Source organism: Chiloscyllium punctatum, chromosome 7 (genome assembly GCF_047496795.1).
Source record: "Chiloscyllium punctatum isolate Juve2018m chromosome 7, sChiPun1.3, whole genome shotgun sequence".
Lineage (NCBI taxonomy): Eukaryota > Metazoa > Chordata > Chondrichthyes > Orectolobiformes > Hemiscylliidae > Chiloscyllium > Chiloscyllium punctatum.
In genome coordinates, this window is record NC_092745.1 from 73123696 (window position 1) to 73138633 (window position 14938).

Below are 14938 nucleotides of genomic sequence, written 5' to 3' on the forward strand. Positions count from 1 at the left end.
TTATAGGAAGGGAGAAAAGTTGCAGATATAGTCACATAGATGGGTTAACTCCAGGAAAGGTAAGAGAGGTAGGCAGGTATTGTAGGAGTCTTCTGTGGCTATCCGTATTTCAAACAAGTACGCAGTTTTGGAAAATGTAAGGGGTGATGGATTCCCAGGGGAACGTAACACGAACAGCCAAGTTTCTGGCTCTAATACAACAAGGGGTATGTCGGATTCCAAGAGATTAATTGTGTCAGGGGACTCTCTAGCCCGAGGCACAGACCGATGTTTCTGTGGCCAACAGCAAAAAATCAGAATGGTATGTTGCTTCTCTAGTGCCAGGATCAAGGATGTCTCAGAGAGGGTGCAGAATGTTCTCAAGGGGGAAGAGGGACCTGCAGGAGGTCACTGTATACATTGGTTCCAATCACATAGGAAGGGAAAAGGATGAGATTCTGAAAGTGGAATAGAGAGAGTTAGGCAGGAATTTAAAAAGGAGATCTTCAAGAGTAGTAATATCTAGATTACTCCCGTGCTGCGAGCTAGTGAGGGTAGAAATAGAAGGATAGAGCAGATGAATGCATGGCGGAGGAGCTGGTGTATGGGAGGAGGATTCACATTTTTGGCTCATTGGAATCTCTTCGGAGGTAAAAGTAACCTGTACAAGAAGGACAGATTGTACCTGAATTGGATGGGAACTAATATACTGGCAGGGAGCTTTGCTAGAGCTACTCAGGAGGATTTAAACTTTTAAGGTGGGGGTTGGGGGGTGGATCCAGGGAGATATTGAGGAAAGAGATCAATCTGAGATTGGTACAGTTGAGAACCATGAGGGCAGAGCAGTGGACGTGATCAATATGGACTTCAATAAGGCGTTCGACAAGGTTGCCCATCGGAGACTGGTTAGCAAGGTAAGATCTCATAGAATACAGGGAGGACTAGCCATTTGGATACAGAACTGGCTCAAAGGTAGAAGACAGAGGGTGGTGGTGGAGGGTTGTTTTTCAGACTGGAGGCCTGTGACCAGTGGAGTGCCACAAGGATCAGTGCTGGGTCCACTATCTTTTGTCACTTTTATAAATGACTTGGATGTGAACATAGGAGGTATAGTTAGTAAGTTTGCAGATGACACCAAAATTTGAGGTGCCGTGGACAGTGAAGATTACCTCAGATTACAACGGGATCTTGATCAGATGGGCCAATGGGCTGAGAAGTGCCAGATGGAGTTTAATTTAGATAAATGCGAAGTGCTGCATTTTGGGAAAGCAAATCTTAGCAGAACTTATGCACTTACTGGTAAGGTCCGAGGGAATGTTGTTGAACAAAGAGACCTTGGAGTGCAGGTTCACAGCTCCTTGAAAGTAGAGTCGCAGGTAGATAGGATAGTGAAAGCGGCATTTAGTATGCTTTCCTTTATTGGTCAGAGTATTGAGAACAGGAGTTGGGATGTCATGTTGCGGCTGTACAGGACATTGGTAAGGCCATTTTTGGAATATTGCATGCAATTCCGGTCTCCTTCCTATTGGTAGGAGGGCTGAAGTTTAGAATGAGAGGGAAAAGATATAAAAGAGACCTAAGGGGCAACTTTTTCATGCAGAGGGTGGTACGTATATGGATTGAGCTGCCAGAGGAAGTGGTGGAGGCTGGTACAATTGCAACATTTAAAAGGCATCTGGATGGGTATATGAATAGGAAGAGTTTGGAGGGATATGGGCCACGTGCTGGCAGGTGGGACTAGAATGGTTTGGGATATCTGGTTGGCATGGACGAGTTGGACCAAAGGGTCTGTTTCCGTGCTGTACATCTCTATGACTCTATGAATACAGGGCTGGATTAAGATGAAATTTGGAAATAGGTACCAAGAATATATAATCGATCTAATTAAGCAAATTAGCTCTGGCAAAGTCAACTGAAAGCTTAACTGAAATATCTCAACTCAGATTGTGAAACAGAAAACGTTCAGCTTCCCCCTAATGTTTGGAGTGTGGCATAAAAAGGTTAAGAGAATGCAGAGGAGATTTTCCAGGTGGTTGCAAGATTGAGGGATTTTTAAGCTTCAAGGTTAGGTGGAAGAAGCTGGCATTCCTCTCCTTGTAGCAAAGGAGGTTGAGGGAATATTTGATAGAGGTATTCATGAGTTAAACAGGCACAGGTAGGAAAAGCTGTCTCTATTAGCTGACTACACAGACTAGGGTATACAGGTTTATGGTTTTGGGCAGAAAATGCAGGGATATTGTTAGAAAGAACATTTTTTACGCAGTGATGGTAATATCCTGAAACATGAAGACAGTGGAAAAAAGAGATGAAAAATTATTTCAAAAGAAAGTTGGATAGGCACTTGTGAGAAATGAATTTGCAGGGCTATAGAAGTATAGTAGGAAACTGGGACTGATGAAAATGTTAAACGGTGTTCCAGGACAGATATACAGGCCAATTTGTTCCCACTGTGCCATTATGACTCTATTGTCGGTCAAAGATTTATACTCAATGATCAATGGCTTTGATCAACAATCATTTTCCTTTAAGACGAACTCATTAGCAGTGGTATCACTAGTATCATCAAGAAGTGCAATTGTAAAAATATTAATTATGATGCCTCTTCAAATTAAAACGCCCTTAATCTTAGATATCTGCTCAGGGATGTTTACATCTGAGAGTTGGAGGACTTCAAGGTATTTTCATACCTAAAAGAATATATTTATCTTGAAGGCTAGCACACAATTGGTTGCTTGGATTAATATGTTGGTCAGTAATGATAGGTTAAGTAAATTGGGCTTTTACTCTCCAGAGTTTGTAAGAATGAGAGGTGAACCTGTTGAAACAATCAAATATTCTGAAGAGGTATGACAGAGGTAGTTTCCCTTGACAGGGAACTTAAAAATGGGTGCACAGTCTTAGGATCAGGGGTTAATCAAATAGGCTTGAGATCAGGATAAATTTGCTCACTAAGAGAATAGCAAATCTTTAACATTTTCTATTTCAGGGGATTGTAGATTCTTCATTAATGGCTGAGACAAACAGAATTTTGGTCTCAGAGAAATATGGGGAACAGGCTGGAAAGTAGAATTAAGACAAACACCAGCCATGGCCACCTTGAGTAGCGGAGTAGGATTAAAGTGTCCCATGGTAACTCCTGTTCCTATTTCATACATTTTAGGATGAATGCAGTCTTATTGAAGCCAAGTATGTCAAAATTTATCTAACTTTAAAACATTAATGAAAATTCTTTACTGACCTGATACTTTTCTCAACTTCAATAGATTTAACTGTAAATATTTTGGAACTTTTCCTGATGATTTTATATGTTTTTAATGAATTTAAACAGTAAGGTGTCAGGTCCATTCTGGATCAAAACGGAGTATGCTTGGTAGTATCCAGCAGGAGCAGGATTATTATTTATGGCCTAAATGACCCAGTAAGGCAGGGGAAAGTCCATTCGAGTCCCTGCTTTGATGCAATACAGCGACCTCATTGAAAGTGTGTGAATATGAATGGCATGATTAAGTTATCGACTTTCCTCAAAACTTAGAGAAGTGGCATAAGAAAAACAGCCTTATTTATCATATATGTAACATGAATGCTTATCCAATTTGTTTTTCCTCCCCTTATTTATTACATTGAAGCTTACAAATACAAGCTCTCAAGTTCCATGCTCAAGTTCATGTTAAATTAATGGCATACTTACCTCTGCAGGATCATGAGCCCACTGCCCATCTACAAAAAATTTGTATTGGTGTTCCCCTTCTGGTAGATCAAGAATAGCAATAAAGTCATTATGGCTGTTAAAAAAAATACAAATACTAAATTTACTATCCACCAGTTCATTATGAAACCTTTTGTTTGGTTTTCTCAATTTCCTTCAGTTTATTATAGCATCAACATAGAAATTCAGTTCTCAGTACAGATGACACCATTCAGTTTCTTACCATTAGCATTTGTGGAGCAGAGTGGGCATGTTTCATCATGGTTTACTTCTGGACTGCACTTTAAAGGGCAAGACAGAGCCAAAACCCTTTATATGATGTTATGGATTAAACAGCTATTAATAAGAAATCCTATATTACTACAATTTGTTTCTTGCAAACACATTTTATCATGCTTGATGGAAAATGTGAAGTTTCATACAGAAATGAATATTTTTAAGATGAAAATTTGATCTTGATCTTCAGAGCCTGAGCCATAGAGAGAATCTAGTGCTTCTGAAACAGCATGAGAAAGGGAGGGGATGGCAAATTCATGAAGACTGAGCAAAAGCAGGGATACTGGCTTCATGAGGAGTAGGAGAGACAGTGGAATCAATAGCCTCTCAAACAATGTGACAGAACTGGTCAGCTACTCCATAAAGAGAAGAGAGACCCTGTATGAGAAGGACAGTGATGGCTTGAAGTGAAAACCAGGGGCACAGAAACTCTTCAACTTGTTTCTTCCTGTAAGAGTTGAAACACCACAGAAAAGAAGCAGGTGGGTGGGTAATGGTGGGCATTTCTTCCGTGTATTTTGTATGACAACTGATTTAAAACAGGAGACTATTATAGCTGAAGCGTTCTGTTAAGAAATATATCTTTAAAATATTATCCATCCAAATTAATTAAAGAGAATAGAAATGTAGTATGTGAGAGGTAGTTAACACCAGAGTGAAATACAGTTAAGTATACGTGCATCAAATGTTGACTGCTCAAAGAACTGTGGCACAGAGTTGATGAACTGCAGACACTACCACACTTCAGGGAGAGGGACAGAGACGTGGATAATGTGTTTCAGGATGCAGTCACACCCCTTTGATTAATTACATCAATTTAACCTATGCTTAGAGACACGACGGTATGACTGTGTACAACACAGGTTATGGAGATCCAGCATTTAGCACTGGAGTCGTCTCAACCAGTTGAGGAGGATTTACTGTGTGGTCACATTTTATCAGAGGTAGGGTAGATCACTGTACTCATTCTACCATTATGGAAGATACATAGGATAACAGTAAGTGCCAATCATTAATTCAAACCTATGCACTTCAATTCTCTACAGGCATCAAATGATCCACATTCATTCTACATATTAGGAATAATGCACTTTAAATAAGTGGAAAGCTTATGAACATTCATATTATTAAGCTGTGAAGTATCATACCCTATTTTAATAATACTTCCAAACAGACTTGTAGCTCTTTTGCATTTTGCTGGTCACAACCTTCACCCAGTTTTCTAGACTTAGACAACTGCAATATATTGTAACAGGGTGAGAAACATAATCTGCAAATGGAAATCCAATTTCTCAATACTTTTGCTTCAAACTTCAAAACATGTTAATGGATTAAATTAAATTGAAAAATTTACCAAAATTAAAATGAAACTCAATACAGCTTTGAATTAGGAACCTTCACTGAGGCTCAAGAACCATGAAGTTTGTTTCTTCTACTAAGAGATAGATTCTCAGCGAGTTGTAAACTGCACATATTTACCTTTTAATAAGTGGAATCTTGGTATGCCAGTTGTTGAAGGATCCAGATATGAACACTTCTCTCCCGCCACCCACCCAGCGAATAACAGTGGGGCGAGCTTGCTTAGGAAATTTTACAGATTCGTCTACATCAGGTTGCCAGGATACAAATTCCTTATCAGTGAGAGGCTACAATATCAAAATAAACATTGAGAAGGGGAAACTTGAAGAAAGTTACACACAGAAGTAAACAGCATTAAAACTACAATTTCTATAGAATCATATGGTAGCAGTAAAACAGTGGTTTCTCGGTAACTAGATAGTTAAATTAAACGGTTAGCGAAGAGGGTGAACTTAGTTAGCACACAAAGGAAAAGAAAGTTTTTGTTTTAAACACAGAATGGTTACAGCCAAGGAGGTGGCAGTTTTGCCTGCCTGTGCCAGTACACTGCAAGAGCAACTTTGACTAGTTCTAATTCAAGATGACGGCAGAATAGAGCTTTTGAGCTCAAGGCTTGCAGTTTTTCTTTTCTTTTTGCCCTCTTTTCTCATGGTTCTTCTTTTTCTTTACCTCATGAAGAGCTCCATCGTGGCAATGGTATCAGTGGCGAGTATGGGTTTCCAGCAGCTTCTGCACTAACAAGATGAGCCCAGCACTGACTCATGGCTGCTGCAGCGAAGGTGAGTTTGGTGGCCCGCTGCAACTGCATCCAGCACCGATTCGTGGATTGGCAGTGAAGGTGAGTTTGGGCCCAATATGAGACCCGGTGGCATCAGCAGTGGCTGCATAGGTGAGGTGGACTCTGAGCATACTCTTGACAGGTTGGGTTTGGGCCTATGTGGGACCTGGCAGCATCATTTGTTGTTGCTTTGGCAAGATCCAGCAAGGTTCCATGTGGCAGCAATATCAGTGGAGGTGAGATGGCACTGAAGAGTGGCAACACTTGTTCTGGCAGCACGGCAAGGGGAGTCATGGCTGGCCAATCCAGACCCATGACTGAGCACTTAACAAGAGGGGTTGAAAACTTGAACTTTATTTCTTTATTTTTCTAGTTGATATTCTAAGTTTTGGTCTCCTTTTCTGTGTTTAAAGGTAGCAACAATATACAACACTTTTCACTGTCTTTTGTAACAAAATATATGTGACAATAAATCAATTCATCCACTTTGTCAACATAATACTGCAAATCTTCTCTTCAGATAATTCTCGAACTCTTTTGAAAACCATAGCTTAACAACATTCTAAGGCAGAGCCTTCCAGCTCCCAAACACTCACTGTGTAAAAATAGATTTCACCTCATACTGGCTCCAGTTATAATGTCAATTACTTATATTCATAATCTTTGATTCTCAACCTATCTGCCAATAGGGCCATTTCTCTGTGCAGATCTCATCTCAAACTTTTCCTCCAAGGAGGACAGCTCTAACTTCACCAGTATATCCATGGTCACATTGTATTTCCAGCAACCAGAGAATATTTAGTTTAAGATGCCTCCATCTCATTCCCTACAGCACAGTAGCAAAGTTCTTTTTTAAAAGTTAGCACTTAGTATCAGGCAATTCATTGCTAGGTAACAGACTGGATTTCCTAATTAGCGACTTTGAGATAGTGAGAACTGCAGATGCTAGAGAGTTAAATCGGATAAAGGGTGGCGTTTCCACTCCACCCTTCCCACTGACCAATCACAACCACCTCCTTCCTGTATCCACCTATCATTCCACCCACCTTTCCCCTAACCCCAACCCCCTTATTTATTTCTCAGCCCCTTTCCCCTCCCCCAAGCCTGATAAAAGGTTCCAATTTGAAACATTGACTTCCCTTCTCCTCTGATGCTGCCTGACCTGCTGTGCTTTTTCCAGCTCCACTCTTTATCCAATTTCATAATCAGTGTACTGATTATATCCCCTCCTCGTCACTCACAGAATTCCACCAGAAGCTCATGGAATTCTGAAGCGCCTCCTTGAAATTGTCTTTTCTCAATTCCAACACTTCATCCTTCTCTGGAATATTGTTGCCCAAGATTACCATAGGCAGTAGGCAACAGGCCACATCCTAGGCTTCGATCACAGTGGCAAGTGATGTCACAGGCCAGCAGCCCACTGATCATGTAACCCCCCAGAATCCAGCAAATTGTTTGGTCTCAAAGGCCAAGTCCTGTTGATACTAGTTTACGGAGGTACAACCTGAAATGGAAGACTCTAATCCCTATCTTTTATGTATCCTTTACAATGCTTTCAAAGTTTTACTAAGGAGTAGCGATGAGAAATGAGGATGTTTTTGTACACCAAGCCTCTATTTATCAAGACCGTATCCAGTATTCTTACTAACAGCTTTCTCAACCTGCCTTGTCACTTTAAAAGATACCTGCACGTAAAATTCAAGTTCCCTCAGTTTCTGCAAACCCTTTAGAATTGTATACTTTATGCTGCATTGTTCATTTTCATTCTTCCTACCAAAGTGTACCAGTTGATGTTTCTCAGTCTTAAATTTAATCTGCCACGTCTCCTCATTCTAGCAGCCTGTGGTTAAGTAATAGCCATTACAGTTCACAATGCTTACATTTTTGTTTATTTTATAAACTTTGAAATTTGTCCAGAACTTTGAAGTCTACATCTTTAACGCAGAAAAAATAACGATTCTAATACTGATCTTTGTGGAACCATAAATATGTAATTTTTTATATTCCTTCAGCTCAAAAGACAAGCATTGATTGTTTCTTTCTGCAGAAAACTTCGCAGAAATGCTACCACTATCACCTTTATTACACAAGCTCTTAATTTGCTCTCAAGCTTGTTATCTGGCACTTTAAAATATATCCTTAGAAGTATATTCAAAGCTGAATTAGACAAATGTTGAATCAGTAAGGGTTATGGGTTATAAGCCTCATCAAGTCTTGTTATTACTTCATCAAAAACTCAGTTTAGCTAAACAACATCTACCCTTCATAAATGCATGCAGGCTTTTTTAATTAATCCTTGTTGTCCAAGGGACTATTACTTTTATCTTGGATACTGTCTTTATTAGCTTTCCAGCTGAAAGATCAAACAGTTAAACTGACTTTCTTATGGTGTATGTATTTTTACATTCACTCTTAAAAAGTGCAACATCTGTAATTCTCCACTTGTGTGCATATTAGATACATAAAGTTATACAATCCAACAATATGACAAAACAGACATCCTACAAATGTTGACTTAATCATTTAATTAAATGGTTTAACAAATACCTTTATCAAATCTCAATTTGCACCCCCCCCCCCAACCCCACACCCAAGTAATACTGCAAAATAAAAGAAAAAAAATACACTTTTAAAAAAGAGGCATTTCTCGATCATCATTAGAAAAGCATGTAAAAAAAAACTTCCATTTACGATGAACATATGTTATTTTCATCTCCCATCAAATTTGGGAGTTGCTTAATGCTCGAGACAGAACACATCATAGCGCCAATTGCTGATTCTCTTTTAGCACAAAAACAAATCTACAAATGCATTAGGTTAAAATAAAAAAAAACAACATTCACATCTCTTCTCTCCAAGATATACTATTGCCTGTTCGATATTATAGCTAATATTGTTAAGTGTTTTTAACTTAGAAATCCAAAAAATGTTCTTTTACTTTGTGTTGTCCAGACACATCTATTCCACTATAACTGAGAAGGACAGCTTGATTCTGATCAGACATTTGAACATCAAAAGTTGTGTATTTTGTCAACTGTCTGAAAAAAATTGAATTATCTGCAGTTTTGCACTTCATGAATCTTGCACTATATCTCTCAATATTTTGATTTTTCACATGTTCAACTAATTTCTACTAAGTATTTCCTGTATTTAAATGGCAGAATGTAGCTTACTTTGCTTCATTCTTCAATTTCTCTTTTTGATAAATAAATTGGACCCTGCCTAGATGCATCACACACAATTCATGATAATTATAAATTTATATAGTTGAATGGAATGGGTGAATGATTCCACCAAATAATTACAATTTTGACATAGAAAGTGCAACACAGAAACTGACCATTTAGCGCAAACAATCCAGGTGGTGCTTATGTTCCACACAAACCTCTTACTATCTTTAATTAATCTTTTTTTTAAAATGTCATTACATCATAGAGTCATAGAGATGTACAGCATGGAAACAGACCCTTCGGTCCAACCAGTCCATGCTGACCAGATATCCCAACCCATTCTAGTCCCACCTGCCATCACCTGGCCCATATCCCTCCAAACTCTTCCTATTCATATATCCATCCAAATGCCTTTTAAATGTTGCAACTGTACCAGCCTCCACCACATCCTCTGGCTGCTCATTCCATACACAACACTCTCTGCGTGAAAAAGTTGCTCCTTAGGTCTCTTTTAGATCTTAACCCTCTCACCCTAAACCTATGCCTTCTATTCTGGACTCCCCGACCCCAGGGAAAAGACTTTGTCTATTTATCCTATCCATGCCCCTCACAATTTTGTAAACCTCTACAAGGTCACCCCTCAACCTCCGACACTCCAGGTAAAACAGCCCCAGCCTGCTTAGCCTCTGCCGATAGCTCAAATCCTCCAACCCTGGCAACATCCTTGTAAATCTTTTCTGAACCCTTTCAAGTTTCACAACATCAAGTTAGCGTATCGCCTAACATGGGGCTTGAACCCACGACCCTGAGATTAAGAGTCTCATGCTCTACTGACTACGTCTTAACTGTTTTAACGTTATTCATTTCAACTACAATTCCTCATAAATTCTAACCACACTCTCAATAAGTACTTCAGAATTCCATTAGAATATTTGTGCCATTTTACACTCCGCAGTGAAAATATCTTCCCTAATGTCTACCTAGCTGAACCTTTCCATAATCGTCAAGCTCTTTATTAGGTCACCCCTCATCTATTTCCTGGAGTCCCATTATGTTCAATCTTTCTATTTTTGCTAGTTACAATTTTCAGTTTTGTTACTAAATTAATGTTAGACTTACAAACTGCTAAAAGGAGTCAACTGGACTGCCTGATAAATAATTGAATCATACAGTACAGAAGAGGACCTTAGGCCCATCAAGTTTGCATTGACAAAATCTACACTAACTGCATTATCAGTCATTTGGCCCACAACCCTTGAATGTTATGACATCAAGTACTCATCAAGTTTCTTTTTATAGCTATGAGGTTTCTTACTCAACTGCTCTTGCAGGCAGTGCATTCCAGATTCCCACCCCCTCTCGGTCAAAAAAAAAGTCCTTTATTTCCCCTCTAAACTGCCTGCATTTCACCTTAAGGTCCATAAGAAATCAGAAAAAACATAGGCAGTTTGGCTCCATAAGATTGTTTCACCATTCAATATGTTCCTGGCCAAATTAATATTCTTCACGTTCACTTTACTGCCCTTTCCTCATAAACTTTGATTCTCCTATTGATCAAGAACTTATGTCAGCCTTAAACGTACATAAAGTTTTGCCTCCAAAGCACTATGACAAGGAGTTCCAAAGACACACAGCCCTCAGAAGAAATTCCTCCTCATCTCAGTCTTAAACTGGTTCCTCTTTATCCTGAGACTATGTCCTCTGGTCCTAGACTGTCCCATGAGTGGAAACAACCTCTCAGCATCTATCCTGTTGAAACATTTAGTATTCTTAAGGGGCTCAATGAGATCACCTCATCTAAACTCCAGTTAGTAGAGTCCCAAAATGTTTAGCCTTTGTTCATAAGTCAATCCCTCCATACTAGGAATCATCCTAATGAACCTTCCCTGAACTGTCTCCAATGAAATAAAATATTTCCCTAAATAAGGAGGCCAAACGGCTTACAGTACTTTGGATGTGGTCTCACCAGCACCCTGTATGTTTGCAGTACAACTTCGACTCATACTCCAAACCCCTTGAAATAAAAACAAATATCCCATTAGCCTTTCTGATTAACTGCTGTAGCTGTGTGCTAGCTTTCTCTGTTTCATGTACAAGTACTCCCAAGTCCGTTTGAGTTGCAGCTTTCTACAGTGTTTTTCTCCATTTAATTAATAATCTGCTCTTTTCTTCTCCCTTTCAAAACAAACACCTTCACGTTTTCCTATGACTCCTCATTATGGACCTTTCTACTGAGGTGAACAGATAGTTTCTGTTCACACTGTCCATGCACTTCATAATCTTATACACATCAATCAGGTCCCCTCAGCGTTCTCTGCTCTAAAGAAAACAATACTCGCTTATGACGCCTCTCTTCATAGCTAAACTCCATTCCAGGTAACATCTTGGTGCAGTCCTCACTGCAACACCCCCCCATCCCATCCATTCCTGCCCATCCCCACTAAGACGCAATGGTAAACACCACCATCTGAGGTCTTCTTGCTGAAGTTAAATAGGGGTCCATTCAGTTATTGGACTCTTGTAGTGCCTCAAACACCTGTAAGAAATGTCTTCAGTTTGTTTGGATACAGTCAAACTCCAATGCTCGTTTGTTTCCTTAATATGCTACTGGACAGAACACACAGACAGATTTTTTTTATGAATAAAGTATTTTTTAAATTAAAAATTAATTATGCATGACTGATAAAGGCAAGTGTCCCGCATGCCTTCTTAACTATCTTATAATCCTGTTCTGCCACTTTCAGAAATCTGTGGACAAGCACTCCAAGATCCTCTGAGCTTCCTAGTGTCCCACAGTTCATAGAGTACTCCCTTGTTTTCTTATTTTGTCTAAAGGGCATAATCTCACATTTACCAAAGTTAAATTTCATCTGCCATTGATGTTCCCAATCCTTCTGTACCCTCCTGTAACCTAAGACCATCTTCTTTACTGTCAACCACTTGACCAATCTTCGTGTCATCACAGCTAAACTTACTTATCATCCCCCATATTTTCTGTAATATAATTTACATAATAATTTAGTTTTAGAAAAATATAATTTTGTAATATAATTTTATTTTTCTCAAGACAAATTAACTGAGTAACTTATACCACTTTACAATTCCATGAGCATTATTCAGGTAGCCACTCCTCATATCTGGTGAATTGTTTGAACATGGGCACCACTCAGCCAAGCTGATTTCATTCTTACTGGGTGTCAAGTACCATTCAGCAAGATCCATGGGTTTCAAATTAGTATAAAAACCAGAGTTTTGTTTTTAAACTCACTCAAAGAGCAACACAAATGTCACTTGTGGCCAATCAAACAGCACCATGAGGAAATTAGCTAATTTAGCACAGGCCATGGATTCAACTGGGCACCTTCTTGGTCTACAAGTCTCAGTGTAAAATCACAAGTACATTGTGTCAAAATAATATTTAACTACTTTACTACAATAATATTTAACTACTTGACTAAAAATCCTTACTCAGCATAAAAAGAAATAGTTGAATTTTCATCGTAGTACGCATGAGCTTAAGTAGACATAACAAGATCGTTGCAACTTCTCAAAAAGCAGGAGGAAAGAGGTGCATTTTTGAATTATAGTCACTATTGTTGCAAACTCACAACAAGCTTGTAAACAGAAAGAATCCCATAAATAGTAATAATGATCTCTACTGGAATGAAGGACACTAGGTGTCCAGAGAACTCCTTGCCCTTACAAAAGATTAGATCAATTGGACCCATTATGCCCACCTGAAATGGGCAATCATGGCCTCAGTTTAACATCTTACCCAAAAGATGACACCTCCTATAGTACTGCATTGAAATGTCAGGTTAGACTATGTGCTCAAATCTCTGAAATGGCGCTTGAACCAATGATCTTTTTAAATAGGGTAGACCATTACTGAGGCAAGGCTTTAAACTTGGTGGCTCTAAGGATAATTTTGCTATGTCTTTGTACAAATATATATTTTTATACATATTATTAAAAAAATCCTTTATAGTACAAGTCAACACTTTCAACAACTCAGTTTACAAACTTTTTTTCTTACATGAAGGAGACTGTATATTTATTAAGCTAGAAACAATTAATATAGTTTCATACCGTACCTTTGAGTCTTGTGTATGAAAAATATTGGGGTCATCTGTGCTGTCCACCATGATTTTAGGACGTTCATTCTCTTTTGATGATGGTGAAGATCCCATGCTATCACTTCGGTGGGACTTGGATCCTCCATGGCGATCTGTTCCCATACGGTCACTGCTGGTGTTTCCCATTGTTCTGACAGTATTGGTACTATTATTATGGTCAAAATTTCAAAAACAATATAGCTCCACACACACTGTCTGGGTATCTGAAATAAATAAGTGATTTTGGTTTATGGAACTAAAGAAATACTTCTACCATACAACAGAGGAAAAGCACCCAAGACTGGATAACATTTAGAATGGAATTGAGTGGTAAATAACATTCGCATCACACAGTGGCAGGCAACAACCAGAGATAAGCAAAATATCTTTCCTTGACGTAACTACAGCTGCATCCCCAATTATTAACATTCTGGAGTTACCATTGACCAGAGACTTAAGTGGACCAGCATATAATTACCATGGCTACAAAAACAGGTCACATGCAGGGGATTCTGCAGGCAGTAACACACCTCTCGACCTCCAAAGCCTACCCATCATTCACACTACAAGTTAAGAGTGTAATGAAATATCTTTTACTTAATAGACGCTTAACATCATTCAAGCCAAAGTATCCCGCTTGACCAGCATCCTAGACACTAGCTTAAACATTCACTCACTCCACAACCAATGCACAATGGTCACACAGTGTGTACCAATTACAAGATGCACTGCAGCAAGATACCAAGATTCCTTCCCCATAACAAATGTCAAGCCTGTGTCCTCTACATCTGGGTTTCCCAGGCTTCAGCCCATTTAGCAGATGAGGCTCAGCTAATGTTGGAAATTTCCCAACAGCCAACCAAACCCCTTTCCAGGTCCAGTCCGCAAGCTCAGATATGGCACCTTACTCAGCTCCCAGTATACCGAAATCTTTGAAGTGATCAAGGGATAGGCGTATGAAGGTGCACAGCTTTTAGAGGAGACCAGAACTCAGGGCCATTGGTATGAAACCTGTCCCATTAGAAATTCAGAGAGTGGGGGAATTTGGAACTTGCTGTCACAGGGAATAGTTGAGGGGAATAGTATTGATAACACAGAATGTGGAAAAACACAAGGGAGAAAGGAATGGAAATAGTTCCTGAAACAAATATAAGAGAGACCTAAGGAGCAACTTTCTCACACAGAGGGTGGTACATGTATGGAATGAGCTGCCAGGGGAAGTGGTGGAGGCTGGCACAATTTGCAACATTTAAAAGGCATCTGGATGGGTATATGAATAGTAAAGGTTTAGAGGGATATGGGCTGGGTGCTGGCAGGTGGGACGAGATTGGGTTGAGATATCTGGTCGGCACGAACAAGTTGGACCAAAGGGTTGGTTTCCATGCTGTACATCTGATTAGACTAGGTTCCCTACAGTGCGGAAACAGGCCCTTCAGCCCAACAAGTCCACACCGACCCTCCGAAGAGTAATGGCCAATTCACCTGACCTGCACATCTTTGGACTGTGGGAGGAAACCAGAGCACCCAGAGGGAACCCACACAGACACAGGGACAC

At 39.5% G+C, this 14938-nt stretch overlaps 1 protein-coding gene across 6 annotated transcripts in view; it reads right to left on the reverse strand.

Annotated features, from left to right (window-relative positions):
• Window positions 1–14938, reverse strand: part of LOC140479803 (5'-AMP-activated protein kinase subunit beta-2-like) — a 161788-nt gene that overhangs the window by 142845 nt on the left and 4005 nt on the right. For all 6 annotated transcript variants that reach the window (XR_011961122.1, XM_072574011.1, XM_072574012.1 and 3 more), the window contains exons 2-4: window positions 13363–13607; window positions 5441–5607; window positions 3668–3761 (exon numbers count right to left, since the gene is read on the reverse strand). Coding sequence is in view for 5 of the 6 variants with exons in the window: in XM_072574011.1 (XP_072430112.1) it covers window positions 3668–3761; window positions 5441–5607; window positions 13363–13530 (429 nt within the window). In the remaining variant the exon portion in view is untranslated. The remainder of the gene's footprint in view (window positions 1–3667; window positions 3762–5440; window positions 5608–13362; window positions 13608–14938) is intronic.